General features: G+C 41.3%; 2 protein-coding genes across 6 annotated transcripts in view; one reads left to right on the forward strand and one right to left on the reverse strand.

Annotated features, from left to right (window-relative positions):
• The window catches only part of adrb1 (adrenoceptor beta 1), a 43716-nt gene that overhangs the window by 16953 nt on the left and 1567 nt on the right, over positions 1-25196 (forward strand). Inside the window, exon 2 of one of the 2 annotated variants that reach the window (XM_063072002.1) lies at positions 9051-9179. The gene's annotated coding sequence lies outside the window, so the exon portion shown is untranslated. Of the gene's footprint in view, positions 1-9050; positions 18460-25196 lie in introns of those variants that run through there. The other variant, XM_063072000.1, reaches the window with a different exon arrangement.
• ccdc186 (coiled-coil domain-containing protein 186) overlaps positions 1-25196 on the reverse strand; it is a 114989-nt gene that overhangs the window by 10209 nt on the left and 79584 nt on the right. For all 4 annotated transcript variants that reach the window (XM_063071996.1, XM_063071997.1, XM_063071995.1 and 1 more), the window contains 2 exons: positions 18479-18689; positions 3138-3357 (listed from right to left, as the gene is read on the reverse strand). In XM_063071996.1, the coding sequence (XP_062928066.1) occupies positions 3138-3357; positions 18479-18689 (431 nt within the window). The remainder of the gene's footprint in view (positions 1-3137; positions 3358-18478; positions 18690-25196) is intronic.

Here is a 25196-nt window from a genome sequence, read left to right on the forward strand (position 1 = left end):
AATAGCAAAGCTAGCCACTCGGCCTCTTAAAAATAAAGGTCGAGTCAGGAACGTTCATATTGTGACCCAGTTAATCCGAAAGGAGACCAATCCTGCCACCACGCGCCAAACAAGAATGGCGGACTGTCTGGTGCAACACGCTAAAAAAAACTTGGACTTTTTTTTATTCAATATTGTTACTATTCTAAATCTGATATTATCTCTGCATCACTGCCTGGTATGGAAACACCAATGCCCTTGAACTGAAAATCCTACAAAAAGTAGTGGATACGGCCCAGTCCATCACAGGCAAAGCCCTTCTAACCACTGAGCACATCTACATGAAACACTGTCTCAGGAAAAGCAGCATCCATCATCAGGGACCCTACCACTTAAGACAAGCTCTTTTCTCACTGCTACCATCAGGAAGAAGGTATAAGAGCATCAGGACTCGCATCATCAGGTTCAGAAACAGTTAAGAATCCCCTCAACCATTAGGCTCTTGAACCAAAGGGGATAACTTCACTCAACATCACTTTCCCCATCATTTAAATATCCCACAACCAATGAACTCACTTTCAAGGACCTGAAGCGAGCAGTTTATGCAAGGAAGCTCATCAACATCCAAAAATTGAAGCATTTTTGTAAGGAGGAATGGCCTAAAATTCCTCCAAGCAGGTATGCAGATCTGGTCAACAGTTACTGGAAACACTTGGTTGAAGCTATTGCTCTACGGGGGCGGGGGCACACCAGTTACTGCAAATAAAGTTTCACATACTTTTTCCAACAAATGTATGTAATATTGCATCATTTTGCTCAATAAATAAATTAACAAGCATAATGTGTTTTGTGTCATTTATTAAATGGGGTTCTCTTTATCTAGTTTTAGGACTAAAGTGAAGATCTGATCACATTTTAGGTCATACTTATGCAGAAATAGAGAAAATTCTACAGGGTTCACAAACCTTCTAGCACCACCGTAATAGAATTAATGAAAAATTGCACCAACTTGGGCATTCAACCATTGTGCAAAAGACAACAAACTGTGTAAATACAAAAAGAAAGAAACAATAATAATAAATTAATAAACAATATGTATTGAGAACATGAGGCATAAAGTCCTTGAAAGTGAGTCCATTGGTTGTGGGAACATTTCAATGATGGGGCAAGTGAGGTTAAGTGAAGTTAGTTCTTTGGTTCAAGAGCTTGATGGTTGAGGGGTAATAACTATTCCTGAAGTTGGTTGTGTGAGTCCTGATGGCAGCAGCGAGAAGAGAGCTTGACCTGGGTGGTGAGGGGTCCCTGATTGATGGATGGTGCTTTCCTGTAACAACACTCCATGTAGATGTGCTCAATGGTAGGGAGGGCTTTACCCATGATGGACTAAGCTGTTTCCACTATTTTCTGATGTATTTTCCATTCATGGGCATTGGTGTTTCTATACCAGGCTGTCGTGCAACCTGTCAATATACTCTTCATCATTATTTTATTGCTTTGCTCACGTATGTTATTGTCATAGAGTCACTGAGTGATGCAGCAAGATCTTCTACCCAAAAGGTCCATTCTAACCAATAAAGTCTTATGTTTACACTCATTCTACATTCTCCCTCCAGATTCTACCATTCATCTACACACCAGGGACCTGTACATTTTGGAAGAAACTAGTGTACCTGCATAAAACCCATCTATGCACACTCCACATAGATAGCAATAAAGGTCATGACTGAGCTATGAAGCAGCTCTATTTGTCAGCATCTAGTTTTCTGTATTATTCAAAAAGAGTGTCATAGATTTCCATCGCCCAATTGCCTACAACTCCTCAATGATTCTGAATCTGAAATAAAACCCCGTCCTGTAAGCTATTTTCAATCCCTCACCTCCCAGCATCAGTGCTTTTCCCTGGATTTCTTCTAACCCAATATAATTTCAAAGTGACAGCCTCCCAAGCATTGAACAAAATGGCAATTCTACATGTGTAAATGCACATAATAGAGAATATTATTTCACCAAAGACACTCACAAATGTCTACAGATGTACCATGGAGAGCATTCTAATCAGCTGCATTGCTATTTAGTATGCGGGGCCACTGCACAAGATTGGAAAAAGCTGCAGGACGTTGTAAACTCAGCCAGCTCCATCATGGGCACTAGCCTCCCCAGCATCCAGGACACCTTCAAAAGGTGAAGCCTCGAAAAGGTGGCATCCATCATTAAGGACCCCCATCACCCAGGACCTGCCCTCTTCTCATTGCTACCATCAAGGAGGTGGTATCGGAGCCTCAAGACACAAACTAATGTTTCAGGAACAGCTTCTTCCCCTCCTCCATCATATTTCTGAATGTAGAGTGAACCCATGAACATTTCCTCAGTACTTTCCCTCCTCTTTTAGCATTATTTATTTTTATATCTACTTTTCATTGTAACTTATAGCTTTTATTATTATGTATACTGCTGTCACATAACAACAAATTTCCTGACATAGCCGGTGATGTTAAACCAGATTCTGATTCTACATCACTGGAAGAAGTCATCGCTCTGCAGTCAATCCATATTGTGTTTTGTAGTTCACTAACTAGTATACCAGTAACAAACCTAGAGGTCCTCGAAAGGGCAGGGACCATGGGTGTTTAAGCCATGATTGTAAAAGCACAGCCTCGGTGGGCAGGGCACATCATACGCATGAAGGGCTACCAAATTCTCAAGCAGCTACTATATAGTGAGCTTTCCCTGGGCAAGAAGAATTGAAGCAGGCCCCATAAAAGGTTCAAAGACAGTGTGAAAGCTAATTGCTCATGCTGGGCATGTACCAAGACGGTTGGCACAGAGTGCGCAAGACTGGAGTGGCTGGCAAGTCTTGGTTAGAACTGTTCACAACAACCTGGAGCAGAGTTGCTGAGCAGTACTAATTGCTGCCTGACAAAGAAGGAAAGCAATAGCAGTAGCTCCACTTCCAGATCCAGCACAGTTTTTATTTTCTTATTGTGGATGACTACGTCGCTCACAACTTAAGACTCAGCAGCCATCTATAAACACACAACAGAACTGCACAAATCTGTCATTGTCAGATACAACAGACAACCAATAATATCTAGTGTAGATTAAATAGTTTATCATTTTGTAGCAAGATTTCTGCATGTACCAAGCAGCCCGAGACTTACCTTAAGTGTTATATTCTTTAACAGCGTGTCTTCCAGTACAGCTTGCAACTTCCTGTTTATTTCCAAAGAGAGCTCCAATGTTAGACCACTGTCTGCTGGATGTGAAGTGTAAAGTGAAGCCATGATTCCTCCACGTCTGCTCAGTTGGGCTTTATTGAAATCAGATGCTTCTGAGGACAATGCACCAGATTCTTCCCTCAGAATATAACTCTGAATGATTCTGCATCAGAGAAAATATTTCAGTAAACCTCACAAATGTGTTGTTACTATTGCTATGGTAAAATTCACTTTAAAAAGCTTACAGCAAATTATTTTTCCAGCATGAACTTCCAAACACATCTATTTGCTAATTCTTCTATATTAATGGAAATTATCACCTTCTGCCTAATTTTCAGAATAAGCACACTCTAACAAGTATCAAACACAATCTCCACAACTATTTCAATGGAAAATTATCCAGATGTTTTTTCTAACTACCCAAGGTAAACCTATATCAAACATTTCTGACGGGTGTTTGAACCACACAGCCACATTCCCATGAGGTAAGTGTGCCTTAACACTTGAATTTGATTGAGGTGGAAAAATTCCTAGCCCCACCTGCATGGTATGTTATTTATCTTAAATTATTTTAAGATCAGTCTTCCTTTTGGATGGTGGGGTGGAGAAACGTCTCTACCAAAGGAGGTGCAAGGCGCTCCTTCCCTCCGCTACCCTGTAGCTCACCCTTGGGCAAGGTGCCTACCTATTTAGCAGCCCCCCCCCCCCCAGATTCGGGTTATGTGAAGCCATGGGAGCAGGTGGTGGATGGTCGTATGAGCAGTTGGTGCATATATATCACAAGTCCTGGTTATGTGACCACTGAAACTGGGCAATCTCTGAAGGGTATTCATAATTGCTGGGAGCACCTGTCTTGTAAAGACACTGCCCAGAAGAAGGCAACGGCAAGCCATTTCTGTAGAAAGATTTGCCTCGAACAATCATAGTCATGGAAAGACCATGATCGTCCATGTCATACAACACATGACACATAACGATGATGATGACTCTACCTTTATGTGATATATTTCAAAGCAACCAAGTTGTTTAAGCATTTGCTCGCAAGTTATTCTATTAACATAAGGCCATATTTTTGTTTATTTCTTTAAAAATCAGTTTCAGTAGGTCAAGTATTTGTAACAAAATGTCCCTTCCATGCTAGTGATTTCAAAAATTATTAATATTGAGACAGCGTTTGAATGTAAGAAAGCCAAATATTAGTAGCTGGTAGAGCAGTGCCAGAGACAGGGGTGGCGGGCACGATGTGAGTCTACAGAGGTGGAGTTCAGAGGTTTTGCTGGCTGCTTGTTGTTCAGAACTTACTCCTTGGCATTATGAGGGCTGGATAGAAAAGAGCTATCAGGAAGGGGCTGTTGAACAAGCCTCCAGATGGCTATGGGTCAAGATGTATGACCCGTGGACCAATGCTGTTGGGACACAAGCTAAGGGCTGATCAACCCTGCCTGCCTTGCCTGGACGAATGTCTGATGTTGAAAGACCCGAAACATTTGATGACCTCAGGTTACATCACTGATGATGTGTCCCAGCATATCCTAGAATACATCTCAGCCTCATAGTATTATTCCTCCATTTCTCATAAGCTAGCCAATTCACACATTTTTCACTACTTTTTCTTAAGAGCTTTGAACTTTCACCTCCAGGAAGACCACAACCTTATTGTGGGTTTGGAGGCTTGCGTGTCTCAATGACGTGGAGAGCTATGCTGGCTGGAGTCAGGGCTTTATGCTTTGGCTCTTGGTAGTGTCAGCCAGAAAGCACGACTGTCTACAAGTCAGTGAATTCAAATAAATCGAGGACAGTGGAAGCAGACAGACAGAATAATTGTCTTTGTTCTTGCCGCGTGCTTGGGGATGGAGGCTGGCATTTTGTGAAGACACCCTGTTCTCCATTTCGTGAACTTGAAGTGCTTGGCTTGATCAATGTTTTAAAGAAGACACAATGATGCTCCAGGTAATCTGCGGTAAAAAGTTATTTGTGAGATTTTCTTTGGTTGGATATAACATGCAGGTTTGTGAATATTGGGGTTGGTGCCTGCCTGGAGTGATTTGAGCTCATTGCTGATTGAGAACAAATTAGTGACTGTTACTTGCTGGGAAGAAGGCAATAAATGATGCTGGCTTGGGGCAGAGCCAATAACAAGGTGTTAAAGGTCAGACCTTGACCTGTGGCCAATAACACTGGAATTCAATATTTTAATTGATAAGGAATGGATATAAAAGTGGATGCTTCATGTGTGCTGGTAGTTGTAACTTCAAAGAATAACTAACACGGATACAAGCGTGAGCGACCCTGCATGGAACATGTGGCAAGTGAATTGGGACTACAAGGATCGCCTAGCCAGTATCGCCTAGCCAGTATAGATTCCTTTGTCCGGGTAATGCCTTTGCTATTCTTTGACTATTCAGGACAGTCAGGGATACTTAGTGGGTGTGCACACAGGGTATTTAGTGTATGAATTCACGTAAAGGTACTTGTCAGTAAATACAGATCACTCTGTGCCTCACTGATCATTGTTACAAGAGGTAATTCTTATACAGTCACCCATGCCAAACAGCTCAAAGTGTAGGGGCTAGACTACGAGTGGTCCACTGGTCCTCCAGATTCAGGGGTTGAGCCCAGGGCTATCAACCTTGACTGGTGAAACAAAACTCTTATGGAAACAAGCAATGAAGAAAATACCTTCATCGCTGCCCTAAGTGCCAGTGGTGTAATGGGCAGTTAAGTCTGAGGCTTTAGTATGTATAGACTTTGTTCCATATATTAGACCCCACTTGGAGTACTGTGTTCAGTTCTGGTCACCTCACTACAGGAAGGATGTGGATACTATAGAGAGAGTATAGAGGAGATTTACAAGGATGTTGCCTGGATTGGAGAGCATGCCTTATGTGAATTGGTTGAGTGAACTTGACCTTTTCTCTTTGGAGCGACGAAGGATTAGAGATGACCTGATAGAGGTGTATAAGATGATGAGAGGCGTATAAGATCATGAGAGGCATTGATCATGTAGATAGCCAGAGGCTTTTTCCCCAGGGCTGAATAGGCTAACACTATTTTTAAGGTGCTTGGAAGTAGGTACGGGAGGATGTCAGGAGTAAGAGAGAGTGGTGGGTGTGTGGAATGCACTGCCAGCGAAGGTGGCAGAGGCAGATACAATAGGATCTTCTAAGAGACTCTTAGATAGGTACATGGAGCTTAGAAAAATAGAGGGCTGTGCGGTAGGGAAATCCTAGGCAGTTTCTAGAGTAGGTTACACGGCTGGCGTAACATTGTGGGCCGAAGGACCTGTAATGTGCTGTAGATTTCTATGCTCTATGTTACGTTCTATATAATTTACTAATACTCTACATGTCAATAGTCCGGGTTTGGATATTCATGGACTTTTCAACAACTGCTCCTTCTGGAAGAAAATCTTCCATTCATCACAACTGCTCTCATCTGATGCTAAGACAGCTCTCTGCCTTCAAAGTGAATATTAAAACTTCAGTGGGTCATGGGATTTTATACAGCTTAACAGACAGAATCACCACAAATGTTCATCAATAACATGTTCTGAACTGTTCTTGTTCACGTCCTTGTCTACCTTCTAAAAGAACCTTTCAAAATGTTAAAACTTGATAGTTATTTTAAAAATACATATTTCCTTTTGTAACCATTTCTTCAAAGGTTTGATCACTCTCAGCAGGCTCCTAGAACTGAACATTTTCCTAGTTTTTCCATTGAGATTATCAATTTGTAAATCATGCTATTCAAATAATTTTGCCACCTTGACAAATAAAGTTATCACCTCAGAAATAACTTTTTGCATATCAGAATTGGTTACCATATTGATGGGACAAACCTGTTAAGAATTAAGAACGTATTTAGATTTAAGAAGTACAAACACATTTCAGATTAAACCGTCAACACACAAAGTTGCTGGTGAACGCAGCAGGCCAGGCAGCATCTCTAGGAAGAGGTACAGTCGACGTTTCAGGCCGAGACCCTTCGTCAGGACTAACTGAAAGAAGAGCTAGTAAGAGATTTGAAAGTGGGAGGGGGAGATCCGAAATGATAGGAGAAAACAGGAGGGGGAGGGATGGAGCCAAGAGCTGGACAGTTGATTGGCAAAAGAGATATGAGAGGATCATGGGATAGGAAGTCCAGGGAGAAAGAAAAGGGGGAGGGGGGGAAAAAACCAGAGGATGAGGACAGAGCCCACCTCCCCCTCGTACCCCATCTGTTATTTATTTATATACACACATTCTTTCTCTCTCTCTCTCTCTCTCTCTCTCCTTTTTCTCCCTCTGTCCCCCTCACTATACCCCTTGCCCATCCTCTGGGTTTCCCCCCCACCCTTCCTTTCTCCCTGGGCCTCCTGTCCCATGATCCTCTCGTATCCCTTTTGCCAATCACCTGTCCAGCTCTTGGCTCCATCCCTCCCCCTCCTATCCTCTCCTATCATTTTGGATCTCCCCCTCCCCCTCCCACTTTCAAATCTCTTACTAGCTCTTCTTTCAGTTAGTCCTGACGAAGGGTCTCAGCCCGAAATGTTGACTGTACCTCCTCCTAGAGATACTGCCTGGCCTGCTGCGTTCACCAGCAACTTTGATGTGTGTTGCCTGAACTTCCAGCATCTGCAGAATTCCTCGTGTTTGCGTTCAGTTTAAACCTTGAAAGGATATACAGATTACAAAAGATTAGTTGGTAATACCGTAATTACCATGAGATATTGTACAAAATACTAGTTTAAAATAAAAATAAAAGGTAAAATGACTCTCATTTAACTTTCACAGCCAATAAATGATACGCAAGTTTGAATACAGCAGCACAGGTCAGACAGGAAGCAATGCAGAGAAAGAAATATAATAATAAAACTTACAGGAGAGAACCAAAGGTGGCCACTGATTCAATTCCAAACATAATACTTTGCATTCATTTTCACAGTAGGGTAAGATTGCAAAATAAAAGTGGTTCCTGAACTACTAAGAGGATCCAGGAAGAGAATCACAAGGGCTCAAAGTAACAAAAGAGAAAATAACTTAATTTAAAAGATCAAAATTTCAGAGCATTTTGTTTTACATCTCAGAATGTTAAATTCAATGTGAGTATGTTTGCTGGAAATTTTGTAATTAAGAAGAATCAAGATTCAAGATCGTTTAATGTCATTTCCCGTACAAAAATGTAAGGAGAATGAAATAATTGTTACTCCAGATCCGTTGTACACAAAAATCTCCCGCAAAAGATGAAGAACAAAATAATAATATTAATAAAAACACAAATATTTTATGTCCATAAAGTGAACTAGGCTGTACATAAGGTCGAATCATAGAGTAGTGGTGAAGGTGATGATCAGCCTTACTGCTTGGGGAAAGTCTCGTGGTTGTGGCATGGGTGCTATGTAGTGTCCTCTCCAATGGGAGTTAGCCAAACAATCCATCAGCAACACACACAAACTGCTGGAGGAACTCAGCAAGCGAGGCAGCATCTATGGAAAAGAGTACAGTTGACATTTTGGGCCGAGACCCTTCAGCCATGAGCAGGATGGGTGAGGATGTTACTGGCCTTTTTCGGCACCTGTCTATGCATACGCCCTTGATGGCGAGTAGGCTGGTGCCAGTGATGCATTGCTCCTTTGAGGGGGCGGCGGGGAGGGGAGGAGGAGAGAGAAAGCATACTGTTTCAATCTGCAGGTTAAGTATGAGTTATGGGGAAGCTACTGAAATCCATCAGCAAGCTCAGGGTGAGCAATTTAATAAGTGGGAGCTGATCAAAGGTAGTCCACATGAATTGAGAATGGCAAGAATGTCTACAACCACCAAGAATGTCATTTGCACAACCTACATAATGTTAAAAAATGTTGTCTTCATTGTCTTTCAGAGATCGTTGATGTAGTGGAACAATCCAGTGTCGACAAACTGGAGCACCTGGAGGAGACCCATGCAGTCACGGCAAGAACATACAAATCTTACAGAAAGCAGTGGGAACTGAACCCAGGTCACTGGTATTGTAAGGCATTGTGCTAATCACTACTCTACCATGCCACCCCATTGTCTTTCAGAGATCATTGATGTAGTGGAACGATCCGGTGTTACCTGTTGTTGCCATGTCTTCTCAGTTTATAGCATCACGTTAAAGATTCACAACTATCTCAGTAACTTCCCCACTGAAGGGTTTTTTTTTAAGATATACTCACCTTCTGTCTGAAGTTGGTTACAAATTACTGTTAAAGATGGCTGAAAGGTATTATATTGAGCAACTTGATTTCTCAAGTGCTTCAGTATCAGGAATTTTAATTCTAACTTCTTATGTTAGAGTGAAAAGAGTTGTTATGTAGACATGCCAGTTGCAGGCTAACAAAAGCTCGATGGCAATAAGAAGCATGCTCAAAATAGACCCAACCCTGTGTCAGAGTTCAATGCATTATTATTATTATTAGTCAATACCAACTGATGAACTATGCCAGTTGTCTTTCCAACTGGAGAATTTAGCTTATTAATCTACAGTAGCATTGCAGTTAGCACCACACTATTACAGTCCAGGGCTTCGGAGTTCAATTCTGGCGTCATCAGTAAGCAGCCTGTATGTCCTCCTCGTGGAATGTGTGGCTTTTCTCTGAGTGCTCCAATTTACTCCCACAGTCCAAAGACGTACTGGCCAGTAGGCTAACTGGTCATAGTAAATTGTCCTGTAACTAGGCTAGGGTTAAATTGGGAGTTGCTGGGTGGCGTGGATCCAACAGCCCATTCCGCGTTGTCTCTCTAAATTAAACAAACTTCACTTACTACCTAAGTAGCTGGATATGTGCTCAATTTGTAATATGTTGTCAGCTATTGGAACAATAAGACCTACAGCTTATCACTGTTTTCTTTTAAAATAGCGGAGAATAGGATATTACACATAGGACTAAGTAATTAATAAACACTATAGATTTTAAAACTATGAGATGAAATACCACTGTGTTGGACTGTAGCTAAAGAAGAATAAATGTCAGACAGCACGGGGGAGCGGGGCGGGGGGGGGGGCACCAGCATACTCTAGCAATTATAAGGACACATAAAATTGAAGAGATTAAAATTCTTGGTAAGCTCTATAATTGTTACATCAAGATATTTTCCCTGTCATTTGCGTTTCATCTGTGTTATTTCACAAAAGCTGATTTATGGAAATTGCACTGACTTCAATAAACATATCTAACAATTACTTGCAATTTTAAAACAATGACCTATGCAAATAAATTATCTGCTATACTGAGGAGATAAATTCTCTTATCTTGTATTAGTACAACAGAATAATGTTAGCATCTACTATGTTGAGTTACCCTTTTCTCCCACCACTAGGCAATCAAAGCATTCTCTTGGTTTCTGTATATTGCTTTTTTTTGTTCAAAGTACCTAATTTGAAGTCAGTAAAGTGATGTCTCTATTAAAAGCTCCATACTTAGTTTGTCAATGATCTTGAGTACAGGATAATATTTCTACCAATGGATGCAAGAGACACAATCTAAGTTGGCTGATTAACCTTCTACTCTCTTTATTGCAAAAAACAGAGCTCTTGATCTGTATTTTCAACAAAAGCTTGTCTCTTCTCATATAAAATGATCAAAACAAAATGATTGAGTATACTTCCTGAATATTCACTGGAATTTGTTTAAATTATGCTTACAATGAACATACATCTCAGGGCCTGGATTCATTCTGTAATTGTACTGTTCTGTTTGAATTCAGTAACAAACTATTTCTTCAGTGTAGACTGCAAGCCTGTCTTGTTTTTCCACTAACTAAACTTTCAACTGGTTACTGTACAGCTGGATATTTGACCTCGTATTAGTACTCAGTACACAAGAACTCAAGGTACACTTTTTTCAAGATTTACTGAAAACTGAATATAACTTCCCTGCCTTCTGTAAAGGTTTATGTTACAGAATGGTTCAGAAAATTTAGTTTGTATGTTTAGGAGGTGAAGGGGTTGAGAGCTGACATAGTTGATATGTTCGACATGGTAAACAGACTCAATAGATAGACAAACAGAAATAATTCTTCATGAAAAGAAGAATTCAGTAAAAGGATTACAAACAAAAGAGAATCTGCAGATGCTGGAAATCCAAGCAACAGGTCTCAGCCCGAAACATCAACTATACTGTTTTCCATAGGTGCTGAGTTCCTGCAGCATTTTGTGTGTGTTGCCAATAAAAGGATCATTTCAGCATGAAAGATTCACAGGTACTGATGATTTAGGATGCACTGTGTCACACAAAAGACACTAGAAAAGTGAAGCTCCCCACTCAGTAAGCATTGGATGATATGTCATGTAACATTTTCAACATCGTAAATGATAGATTTATTAGGTAAGTGCATCACAAGAAACAGAAAAGACAGTTAGGTCAAGTATGACTTGACAAAAGACAGGCCATACCCTAGGGACTGAATGGTCTAATCTTGTTTAAATTTAGATTATTTTAAAATACATGTTGGTCATTAAACATTAAAGAAAATTATAATTCTTTGATGATTCAAACGCTGGCAATGTAAAGCACCCTGGACATATTTTCATTTGAACTATTTGGATTATCTATTGAAACATGAAAGCAACTGCAAACTTCAAATTATCTTTTTGTTTCAGATGTTTCATTTATAATGCAATCTAGCAATAAGCTCCATTAGAATAGTGGCTTAATGCACGTTATTGAAATCTAAATGGTGTTCTGAACAAAGTTCTTTCAAACTGCCTTATACCAAATGACAGTTACCTATGAAATTAAGCAGCTGAATCATTTTTGATGAGTTTACTGTAGACACTAAGATTACGCAAGTTTAAGGTGTGCCCCCTTGTCACTCTTGTTTCAACCTAAAGGATTGTAAACAATTTAACATTAGGAAAAAAAATGAAAACAGAACTAAAAACTTAAGGCTGAAATACATGAACAAAATGTTACGATTTGTTCAATTTCTACTTTAAAAAAGACGTGATTTTAAAAAATGCTGGGAAAGAAAAGCATCAGAAAAAGGATTTAGTGCTTTCCCAGCGTGTATGAGGAATAAACTTCTCGGGCTTCCAGCCAGGTACAGGTATCAATAATAACCGACGTTTCGATGACAAACCTCCACCATCTTCATCAAGGATGATGCCCAGGCACGTCTCCTCCGGTGGTATTAATACCCCTGTAGCCCATCCTCCTGATTGGTTAGTTGAATTCCAGTTCTTAGAGCGAGAACTTCATCTTTGTTAAAATTACTTTCCCCTAGTTTTACTTCAATAGCATTTTTTTTACCAGACTGTCCCAAAAGCCATTGGCACAGCACGTTAGATTTGTGCCATGGAAGTCTATCCTATGGCCACTGTGAATGCAATGTTCTGCTGCCAATTTCCTCAAGTAACCCAAACAGATATACTTCCTGTGCTTCTTGATGCGGGTTTCCACTGTGCGTCTTGTCTGGACAATATACGCGCTCCGGATTCACAGGGAATCCTGTAAACTTCAGCTGGCCTGAGTCCTAGGTCATCTTTGACCTACATAAGCTGTGAACTGAGCTTCCTTACGGGTTTGTAGAAACACTGAAAACATACAGCACAATACAGGCCCTTCAGCCCACAAAGCTGTGCCCAACATGTCCCTACCTTAGAACTACCTAGGCTTTACCCATAGCCCTCTATTTTTCTAAGCTCCATGTAGCCATCCAGGAGTCTCTTTAAAGACCCCATCGTCTCCGCCTCCACCACCAGCGCAGACAGCCCATTCCACGTACTCACCACTCTCTGCGTAAAAAACTTAACCCCTGACATCTCCTCTGTACCTACTTCCAAGCACCTTAAAACTATGCCCCCTCGTGCTAGCCATTTCAGCCCTGGGGAAAAGCCTCTGACTATCTACACGATCAATGCCTCTCATTATCTTGTACACTTCTATCAGGTCACCTCTCAACCTCCGTTGCTCCAAGGAGAAAAGGCCGAGTTCATTCAACCTATTCTCATAAGGCATGCTCCCCAATCCAGGCAACATCCTTGTAGATCTCCTCTGCAACCTTTCTATGGTTTTCACGTCCTTCCTATGGTGAGGCGACCAGAATTGAACACAGAACTCCAAGTGGGGACTGACCAGGGTCCTATATAGCTGCAACATTACCTCTTGGCTCTTAATCTCAATCCCACAATTGATGAAGGCCAATGCACCTTCTTAACCACAGAGTCAACCTGCGTAGCAGCTTTGAGCGTCCTATGGACTCGGACCCCAAGATCCCACTGATCCTCCACACTGCCAAGAGTCTTACCATTAATACTAAATTCTGCCATTATATTTGACCTACCAAAATGAACCACCTCACACTTATCTGGGTTGAACTCCATCTGCCACTTCCCAGCCCAATTTTGCATCCTATCAATGTTCCGTTGTAACCTCTGACAGCCCTCCACACTATCCGCAACACCCCCAACCTTTGTGTCATCAACAAATTTACTAACCCATCCCTCCACTTCCTCATCCAAGTCATTTATAAAAATCACTAAAAGTAGGGGTCCCAGAACAGATTCCTGAGACACACCACTGGCCACCAACCTCCATGCAGAATATGACCCGTCTACAACCACTCTTTGTCTTCTGTGGGCAAGACAGTTCTGGATCCACAAAGCAATGTCCCCTTGGATCCCATACCTCCTTACTTTCTCAATAAGCCTTGCATGGGGTACCTTATCAAATACCTTGCTGAAATCCATATACGTACACTACATCTACAGCTCTACCTTCATCAATGTGCTTAGTCACATCCTCAAAAAATTCAATCAGGCTCGTAAGGCACGACCTGCCTTTGACAAAGCCATGCTGACTATTCCTAATCATATTATACCTCTCCAAATGTTCATATATCCTTCCTCTCAGGATATTCTCCATCAATTTACCAACCACTGAAGTAAGACTCACTGGCCTATAATTTCCTGGGGTATCCCTACTCTATTTCTTGAATAAGGGAACAACATCTGCAACCCTCCAATCCACCAGAACCTCTCCCATCCTCATTAATCATGCAAAGATCATTGCCAGAGGCTCAGCAATCTCCTCCCTCGCTTCCCACAGTAGCCTGGGGTACATCCCATCCGGTCCCGGTGACTTATCTAACTTGATGCTTTCCAAAAGCTCCTGCACATCCCCTTTCTTAATATCTACATTCTCAAGCTTTTCAGTCCACTGCAAGTCATCCCTACAATCGCCAAGATCCTTTTCCGTAGTGAATACTTAAGCAAAATATTCATTAAGTACCTCTGCTATTTCCTCCAGTTCCATACACATTTTTCTATTGTCACACTTGATTGGTCCTATTATCTCACGTCTTATCCTCTTGCTCTTCGCGTACTTGTAAAATTGCCTTGGGGCTTTCCTTAATCCTGTCCACCAAGGCCTTCACATGGCCCCTTCTGGCTCTCCTAATTTTATTCTTAAACTCCTTCCTGCTAGCCTTATAATCTTGTAGATTCATATCATAACTTAGTTTTTTGAACCCTTCATAAGCTCTTCTTTTCTTCTTGACTAGCGTAAGGGTTTCTTCTTTTATGTTACTGCTAAGGTGAATAAAACGGCATCTCTGTACTGTTAACTGCTGAGACAGTGGTTCTCTATAGCAGTATGTTTGGATTATAATTAGTGATAACGGGATTTGTATTCATTTGATAACCAATTGGGATAGATGTTATTCTGTCTGTGTGAAAGCTGTTAATTGCGTGGGCTTTGGGGAGAAGGTGCGAAGAGGATGAAGAGAGAAGAGGTGGCTTGATGAGACGGTTGCTGGACCCGCTGGGCTTGGGGTCAGAGCGGAAGCCCAGCGGTCGACGATAAGCGAAGGAGGATCAACGACAGGGAATCCGTGAGCTCCAATGTTTGTGCACTGGACATGTTTATGAGACTATTGGCGCCTTTTATTTGCTTTCCTTTTTTTTTGTTCTCTACTAACCCCACACTTAAATATAAAACCTTACTCGTTTAACCGCACATTGTGGACTGAATGTTATTTCAGGGTACCGATGTTACACAGTGGATACGACAGACAGCATCCACCCAAACTTGATTATTCAGTTTGGTGGGGCCAAAGGCTGCTCTCCCCAGAGGAAAGTGAGCTGAGCGAGCCTGAGGCTTACCGGGGGCTACACTAGATTTACAAAAGACTCTGTACACCACGGATCTTGTACCCTACCATCCTTTCCATCTCACTGGAACATACTTACTCAGAACCCCACGCAAATATCTCCTTAACATTTGCCACATTTCTTCCATATGTTTCTCTGAGAACATGTTTCCAATTTATGCTTCCAAGTTCCTGCCTGACAGCCTCGTATTCCCCCTTACTTCAATTAAACGTTTCCCTAACTTGTCTGTTCCTATCCCTCTCCAACTCTATGGTAAAGGAGACAGAATTGTGATCACTATCTCCAAAATGCTCTCCCACTGACAGACCTGACACCTAACTAGGTTCATTTCCCAATATCAGATCAAGTACAGCCTCTCTTCTTGTAGGCTTATCTACATATTGTGTCAAGAAACCTTCCTGAACACACCTAACAAAGTCTACCCCATCTAAACCCCTCACTCTAGGGAGATGCCAATCAATACCTGGGAAATTAAAATCTCCCACCACAACAACCCTGTTATTATTACTCCTTTCCAGAATCTGTCTCCCTATCTGCTCCTCGATGTCCCTGTTACTATCGGGTGGTCTAAGAAAAACACCCAGTAGAGTTATTGACCCCTAGAGTTCGTGGATGGTATTAATCTAGTATTCATTCAGGATCCTAGCGATCCTTCCAAAAACCTTGGAAATATAGGGAAGACAGATGGCAGCAATGGGTTCCTCCTCATTGTTAGGTTTCCTGGTTTTCCTGTTGGCCCTTTTAGGGCCCAATTGATTTCCTTCACCTTGTAGCCATTTTGTAGGAACTTAATGCATAATCCTATTATTTCCTCAGGGAGACTCTCCGGGTCCAAAATGGTCTTCACGCGGTTTATCAAAGTAGAAAGAACCGTTCTACATTGGGAAGCGTGATGGTGCCTGTTATTATCGAGGCATATGTCCGTGTGAGTGGGTTTCCAAAAGACGTCATGTCCTTGGCTACTGTCTGGTTTCTGCTATATGAGAATGTCCAGGAACAGAAGGCAACCATTCATCTCCATCTCCATTGTAAATTGAATGTTTGCATGTATAGTGGTTGTGGAACTGTTGGAGTGCCTGGAGTCCATGAGCCCACACTACAAAGGTGTCATCGACGTATCTGAAGTAGCATTTGAGGCCCAAAGGTGATCAACTCAGAGTCCTCTCAAAGTCCTCCATGTAGAAATTAGCAATAGCTGGCGACAAGGACGATCCCATGGCCACTCATAGTAGTTCCCCTTACAGAGGAAGTATGTCGATGTAAGGGTAAGTTCAAAGAGGTCAGTGGTACCTTTATCAAACCTTGACTGCAAGAGGACCAAGCTGTCCTTAATGCGATCTCTCATGAACAGGAACACTATGTCAAATCTGGCCATTATACAAAAGGTGATTGATAAGTTCGTGGCCTAAGGTAGAAGGAGTCAATTTTAGAAAACCTAGCACATTTATTTTTCAACATAGTCCCCTCCTACATTTACACACTTAGTCCAGCTGTCGTGGAGCATACGGATCTTGGACCTCCAGAAAGTGTCCATAGCAGGGGTGACTGATAAGCTCATGGCCTAATGTAGAAGGAGATGAGTTATACAGCTCTCGTTATATGCAGTTCAACTCTTTGAGTGATTATGCAGAAAGTTTGAGGTTAATAACGCATCAGTTAACTCATCAGGGGTGATTGATAAGTTCGTGGCCTAAGGTATAAGGAGATGAGTTATTAACTTCAAACTTTCTGCTTGTGCCCAGTAGCAAGTACGCTTTTTGTTTTGCCAGTGGGGGGAGGGGGGATTGTTGCTCGCAGCTGCTTACGTGCGGGGGGGGGACTTTGGGGTTCTCACGTTTAACTGTCGTTCATTCTTTGGGGCACTTCTCTATTTTCGTGAATGTTTTGAGAAGTAAAAGCATTTCAGGATGTATATTGTACACGTTTCTCTGATATTAAATTGAACCTTTGAGATGAAGACAGTGGAGTTTGTCATTGAAACATCAGTTATTATTCCTACCTTACCCAGCTGGAAGCCCAAGAAAAGTTAAGAAGCATCAGATTTCTAAAAACGTGAAGGATGTTCATTATCTACAGCCCCATTCAAATTTAATTGCTTTTACAGGAAACAAAATAAATAATCATGATGTGCAAATATCAAGTTAGCTATCAACTTTGTTTCAAACTATGGATTACAGCACAGAACGCCGTTAACCTTCCTTGCAAATATATACTGAAGGAATAAGATATTTTAGTCTAATCCCTCCTTGTTAATGCTGTTGTTCATGTGAAAAAAATCTGTTTCTAATTCCAAATCTGTCCCAAGGAATAATTCTTTCTCTAATATTATTTGAATAAATGGTTACAAGTAAGTTCTTCTACAATTGTTAATTGTAAAATAAAAAATTGCTAGAAATAGAGAAACTGAGGTCATCAAACTGGGGTTGCCATGGTAACGTAGTGGTCAGTGCGACACTATTACAGTTCGAGGCGTCACAGAGTTCAATTCCGACGTCATCTGTAAGGAGTCTGTATGTCCTCCCCATGTGCACGTGGGTTTTCTCTGGGTCCTCCAGTTTCCTCCCACAGTCCAGAGACCTACTGGTTAGTCAGTTAATTGGTCATTGTAAACTGTCCCATGATTAGGCTAGGGTTAAATCGGGGGTTGCTGGGTCGTGCGGCTTGAAGGGCCTATTCCGCACAGTATCTCAATGAATAAATAATTCAACATGAAACATTAACCTTCTCTGTAATTGTAACATTGGTGCATTGTATCTCCTCAACTTGTCCACAGCATTTGATACAGTTAGCCTCTTATTCAATCATTGTTTGTACATCTCTTGGAAATTCCTCAGTGTGGAACTGTTAATTGTTGAATTGTTCCTACCCTCAATTTCAATGCAACTGAATTTGGTGAAACAGAAACTAATAATATTTCAAAAACAAAATAATTTCAAAAAAGAAAAAAGACAAGAAAAATCAGAATCTTAATTGAAACCTGACTGTCCAAGTATCTACTGATTTCCAAGGCAGTAAATAAAACAGAAGTCTTCCAAGACGTAACTACTTTTCACAATCCCTTGTTTAAAATAGCCTAATGGGATAGGTCCCAAAAAGTGAAGACTCTCTTTAACCTTAACTCTGTTAAGTAAATTTGATGAAAAACAAAGACTTCTTTGATTCCAGTACGAATTTACCTCGTTTTCTTTCGTATTTCATCCACCAATTGTCTGATATGATCCTCCATGAACTCAATCTTTTCATTTTTACGTGCATGAGCTTTCTGCAGTCGCACGATTCGTTCTATTAGTATAGCCTTGTCCACCTCTGGAAAGTTATCTGCCTGCACAGAACAGCCACTATTCTCTGGAGACCTTTCTTCTTTACTGCATCGGGCATCTAGAGAACCTGGAATGGAACATACAGAAAATTTGTGGAGTACAAAAAGAAGTAATTCACAAGGACACCTTTAAACAAAATGGTTGCATCTTGTAGTAATATCAGAGGTGAAATTATTTGAAGATTTCATCAATTTGATCTTCATGGAATTCCTACTTTCACAGGTCAGGCTTCAACCAATTTGATTCATTATATGCAGTCATTGAGAAACAACTGAGAGGACTTGAAACAACAAAACCTTAGTGAAGCAGACGTTCCAGCTGAAGTACTAAGAGCTGCACTATACAACTAGCTGTGCCTCGAGGCAATCTATTCCAGTACAGTTACAATAGTGGCAGTTACATAAACGCTGGTGGGAGTTGTGTACAGGCCACCTAACAGTAGTAGTGAGGTCGGGGATGGTATTAAACAGGAAATTAGAAATGTGTGCAATAAAGGAACAGCAGTGACTTCAATCTACATGTAGATTGGGTGAACCAAATTGGTAAAGGTGCTGAGGAAGAGGATTTCATGGAATATATGCGGGATGGTTTTTTGAACCAACATGTCAAGGAACCAACTAGAGAGCAGGCTCTTTGGACTACCTAAAATTTCTAGTAATCTTTCCCCTTCAGCCCGTAGAATGATTGCATTTCTTACTTTAATGGCGAAAAGATGTATTTTACAACATTGGAAAGAGCTTAATGCTCCAACTACCTTTTTTTGGTTTTCTCAGACGATTTTATGTTTGAATCTGGAGAAAATTAGAAGTAACCTTTATGATTCTTCATTTAAATTTGAACAGATTTGGGGACCTTTTATTCGATATTTTCATTTAATGTAATATTTACCCTTCTTGTTTTTTCTTCACTGTTTTAATGGAGGTCGGGATTGAGGACGTGATTTTAAGTTTAACTCTGTTTGGTTTCAAGTTAGCCCATTGCTTTGCTTTGCTTTTAGTTAGTTGCACGGTGGGTTTTTTTTGGGGGGTTTTTTTTTTTCTTTTTTTTCCATTGATATATATAAAATCTAGTATACTATTATGTTATCTTGGTTTCTTATGCTTAAATTACATTGTTTGTAGTATTTTCTTTTTGGTATTGTTATCTTTTGGAATTTTATTATACTTTAACATTGTATTAATGTTTATATGGCTTACCTTTTTTGTATACTTACTCAATAAAAAGATTTAAAAAGAAAAGACAAGAGAAATTAGGGATAGTATCAATTCCAAAGAAGCAGCATACAAATTAGTCAGAAAAAGTGGCTCACCTGAGGACTGGGAGAAATTCAGAGTTCAGCAGAGGAGGACAAAGGGCTTAATTAGGAAGGGGAAAAAAGATTATAAGAGAAAACTGGCAGGGAACATAAAAACCTACTGTAAAAGCTTTTATAGATATGTAAAAAGGAAAAGACTGGTAAAAACAAATGTAGGTCCCCTACAGACAGAAACAGGTGAATTGATTATGGGGAGCAAGGACATGGCAGACCAATTGAGTAATTACTTTGGTTCTGTCTTCACTAAGGAGGACATAAATAATCTTCCAGAAATAGTAGGGGACAGAGGGTCAAGTGAGATGGAGGAACTGAGCGAAATACATGTTAGTAGGGAAGTGGTGTTAGGTAAATTGAAGGGATTAAAGGCAGATAAATCCCCAGGGCCAGATGGTCTGCATCCCAGAGTGCTTAAGGAAGTAGCCCAAGAAACAGTGGATGCATTAGTGATAATTTTTCAAAACTCGTTAGATTCTGGACTAGTTCCTAAGGATTGGAGGGTGGCTAATGTAACCCCGCTTTTTAAAAAAGGAGGGAGAGAGAAACCAGGGAATTATAGACCGGTTAGCCTAACGTCAGTGGTGGGGAAACTGCTGGAGTCAGTTATCAAAGATGTGATAACAGCACATTTGGAAAGTGGTGAAATCATCGGACAAAGTCAGCATGGATTTGTGAAAGGAAAATCATGTCTGACGAATCTCATAGCATTTCTTGAGGATGTAACTAGTAGAGTAGATAGGGGAGAACCAGTGGATGTGGTATATTTGGATTTTCAAAAGGCTTTTGATAAGGTCCCACACAGGAGATTAGTGTGCAAACTTAAAGCACACGGTATTAGGGGTAAGGTATTGATGTGGATAGAGAATTGGTTAGCAGACAGGAAGCAAAGTGTGGGAATAAATGGGACCTTTTCAGAATGGCAGGCAGTGACCAGTGGGGTACCGCAAGGCTCAGTGCTGGGACCCCAGTTGTTTACAATATATATTAATGACTTGGATGAGGGAATTAAATGCAGCATCTCCATGTTTGCGGATGACACGAAGCTGGGCGGCAGTGTTAGCTGTGAGGAGGATGCTAAGAGGATGCAGGGTGACTTGGATAGGTTGGGTGAGTGGGCAAATTCATGGCAGATGCAATTTAATGTGGATAAATGTGAAGTTATCCACTTTGGTGGCAAAAATAGGAAAACAGATTATTATCTGAATGGTGGCCGATTAGGAAAAGGGGAGCTGCAACGAGACCTGGGTGTCATTATACACCAGTCATTGAAAGTGGGCATGCAGGTACAGCAGGCGGTGAAAAAGGCGAATGGTATGCTGGCATTTATAGCAAGAGGATTTGAGTACAGGAGCAGGGAGGTACTACTGCAGTTGTACAAGGCCTTGGTGAGACCACACCTGGAGTATTGTGTGCAGTTTTGGTCCCCTAATCTGAGGAAAGACATCCTTGCCATAGAGGGAGTACGAAGAAAGTTCACCAGATTGATTCCTGGGATGGCAGGACTTTCATATGAAGAAAGACTGGATGAACTAGGCTTGTACTCGTTGGAATTTAGAAGATTGAGGGGGGATCTGATTGAAACGTATAAAATCCTAAAGGGATTGGAAAGACTAGATGCAGGAAGATTGTTCCCGATGTTGGGGAAGTCCAGAACGAGGGGTCATGGTTTGAGGATAAAGGGGAAGCCTTTTAGGACTGAGATTAGGAAAAACTTCGTCACACAGAGAGTGGTCAATCTGTGGAATTCTCTGCCACAGGAAGCAGTTGAGGCCAGTTCATTGGCTATATTTAAGAGAGAGTTAGATATGGCCCTTGTGGCTAAAGGGATCAGGGGGTATGGAGGGAAGGCTGGTACAGGGTTCTGAGTTGGATGATCAGCCATGATCATAATAAATGGCGGTGCAGGCTCGAAGGGCCGAATGGCCTACTCCTGCATCTATTTTCTATGTTTTCTCTGACAATGAGTAAATTGGGTACGTGGGTGGATGGAAGGATGGATCTATTTAGAGATACAGTGGAATAGACCCTTCCAGCCCTTCAGGCAGTGCCACTCCAGAAAGCGGACAAAGCTAATTTAACCTTAACCTAATCACGAGACAATTTACAATGACCCAGCATGCCTTTGGACTGTGGGAGGAAATCAGAGTACCCAGAGAAAACGCATGCATTCCATGTGGAGGATGTATGGAAACACCTCACAGAGGACGCCAGGATTGAAGTCTGGACTCAGATGCCCAGACCTCTAATAGCGTCACACTAACCACTATCCTACCGGATTTGCAGAATGTAACACACATTCAATCTGGCTAATTACTTCCCAATCAGTCCCCTCTTATTCATTAGTAATTATCATCTCAAGAATCCTCAGCCGGGATTAATCTGTGGGTTTTTAGTAACCAGAAATACAGCTGGACAAGCCATTCATAAATATCACCTCTACAAAGATAGATCTGAGCCCCAGTGTCAGCTACAAGTGAATCAACTCTTGAAGCTTCAAATCAATTTCACTATCCAAAAGGCATAAATTGGAAATACGCAATGCTCAGCCCTACCAATCATCAAGAGCTCAATATTATCCAAGTCAGAGCAGCCAGCAAAATGTTCATCCTACGAACGCCCTGAATGTTTATTCCACCCGCCTCCCCCACTGGCACAGTGGCTGCAAAGGATACCTTCGACAAAAATACTACACTCACTAGCCTATACTGCTCCAAAAGCATTCTCCAAACCATGACCTCTATCATCAAGAAGAACAAGTCAGAAACCTGCTTCAATGCTAGGTTTAAATGTTGGAACACCTATCTGAAAGCAGTCTGTACACCTGTCTGTGTACCTCTACCTGAAATAGATAGATACTTCACTGATCCCAAAAGAAGTAGGGTGTCACAGTAGCGTAAAGGTGCACAGATATACAAATATTAGAAGAGAAGTAAGAGAGAATAAAAAATAAGTTATCTCAAACAGTCTAACAGGAGGGGATCATCACCTCTCCAGCTATATGTTGACTCATTATAGAGCATAATGGCAGAAGGTAAAAATGACCTCATATAGCAATCTTTGGAGCAGTGCAGTTGCCTTAGTCTATTACTAAAAGTCTTCCTCTGTTTAGCCAAGGTGGCAGGCAGAGTGAGAAACATTGTCCAGAATTGCCAGAATTGCCAGGATTTCCCATAGGGTCCTTTGATCTACCACAGCCTCCAGTGTGTTCTCCAAGTCCTGGCAATATTCTTGTAAATTTTCTCTGCACTTTTTCAATCTTATTGACATCTTTCCTGTAAGGAAGTGACCAAAACTGCACACCAGACTCCAAATTAGACCTCACCAATATCTTATATAATACAACTTCAATCAATAGTTATGGGTATCTGAGCTGGGACTGGTCCAAGCTTTGTATAGAATTAATTTTTCACATTAAGAGTGGACTATTGAGTTATTTTAAATATGCATAAGCATATCCATCGGCATAATTAACAATGAAGATAAATAAAAGCAGAGAATGCTGGAAACGCTCAGCAGGTCAGGTAGATATTGTGGAAAGAGAAATAAAGCAAAAGATTCAGCTCAGAGAACCTTTGTCAGAACTGGGGGAAAGAGAATGCAAGTTAGCTTTAAGTTGCAGAGGGGAAAAATGGAAAAGGAACATCTCGGAAAGGGTCAGGCCAGGTTTGCCATGGGGACAAGTTGCAGAACTTACCTGGCCAATGGATTAATGAGGCCAGTTAAAGAGAAAGGAAATGAACAAAATGTATGAAATAAAAGTAGGTAGAGAGTGTGCATAATAAACAAAGGAACATAAAAGTTGCAAAATGCAGGGCTGTAGGAAATGGCAGCCAGTTAGGTAGGGCTGATGGAGAACAAAAAGTTAGTATCAGTAATGAGTGACTTAAGACATAGGAGCAGAACTGGACCATCTAGACCACCAAGTCTGCTCCACCAGTTCATCATGGCTGATCCCGGATCCCACTCAATCCCATACACCTGCCTTCTTGCCATATACTTTGATGCCCTGACCAATCAGGAAATGATTAACTTCCGCATTAAGTATATGCACAACTTGGAAAAGAAGTGGCAAGTACTGATACAACCAGAGAAAGCCAGTTATCTGTAGTTCTACAACTATTTCCCTTTCTACAGATATTACCCAACTTCCTAAATAGTTCCAGCATCTACAATTTCTGTCCTTCATCATGTTAAAGAAACTAGCTTCTAGGCTGAGTGTTCCTGTTTTAAGTATATAATGTATTTTAAGTGAGCACCTCCCACCTTTCTGCACTCACTTGCAGTAAAGTGGTTAGCTGATCTGCTCTGACAGCTAGAACAGTCACTACAGAAGTACAGAAGCATCCTGGGAGCAACAACAGAACTTTCATCTCAATTTGTAGAAACCGTGAAACCCCGTGGTGAATATTAATATCACGACAATAATTGGGGGTTTAGTACTTTAATCTTCATGGGAGATAAACCACACCTGGGTGCAGAACACTGATGCTTAAATAACTGACTTACTCTCATGTATGTTTGGTACAATGCACTTGGGCAAATTCAATAATTTCTCCCAGATTATGCCCCACTATCCAGGTCAGGGGTTCCCAACCAGAGGTCCACAGACCCCTCAGTTAATGGTAGGGGTCCACGGCATATAAGAGGTTGGGGCCCCCTGATCCAGGTCAAACCTAAGGCCAGAACTGAATTCATAGTCCATTCACAAAAAAATAACACTTGCTGTCCACTCACCAACAGCTCATCTGCTTTCAAGCGTGAGCTTGTTATAATTCAGCGTTTGCACCTAGCCAAATCCTCTGTGGGACATTGTAAATAGTCAAAGGAAAAAGGCCCCTCGTCCAAGTTGAAGAACCTTCAATAAGTCATAATACAGAAATTAAACTATTAACTACAAACTGGGTATTAAATACAGTCAACACTCATCAAAGTTGCTGGTGAACGCAGCAGACCAGGCAGCACCTCTAGGAAGAGGTACAGTCGATGTTTCGGGCCGAGACCTTCGTCAGGACTAACTGAAGGAAGAGTTAGTAAGAGATTTGAAAGTGTGAGGGGGAGGGGGAGATGCGAAATGATAGGAGAAGACAGGAGGGGGAGGGATGGAGCCAAGAGCTGGACAGGTGATTGGCAAAGGGGATATGAGAGGATCATGGGACAGGAGGTCCAGGGAGAAAGACAAGGGGGGGGGACCCAGAGGATGGGCAAGGGGTATAGTCAGAGGGACAGAGGGAGAAAAAGGACAGTGAGAGAAAGGAAGTGTGT

Source organism: Mobula hypostoma, chromosome 19, assembly GCF_963921235.1.
Source record: "Mobula hypostoma chromosome 19, sMobHyp1.1, whole genome shotgun sequence".
Lineage (NCBI taxonomy): Eukaryota > Metazoa > Chordata > Chondrichthyes > Myliobatiformes > Myliobatidae > Mobula > Mobula hypostoma.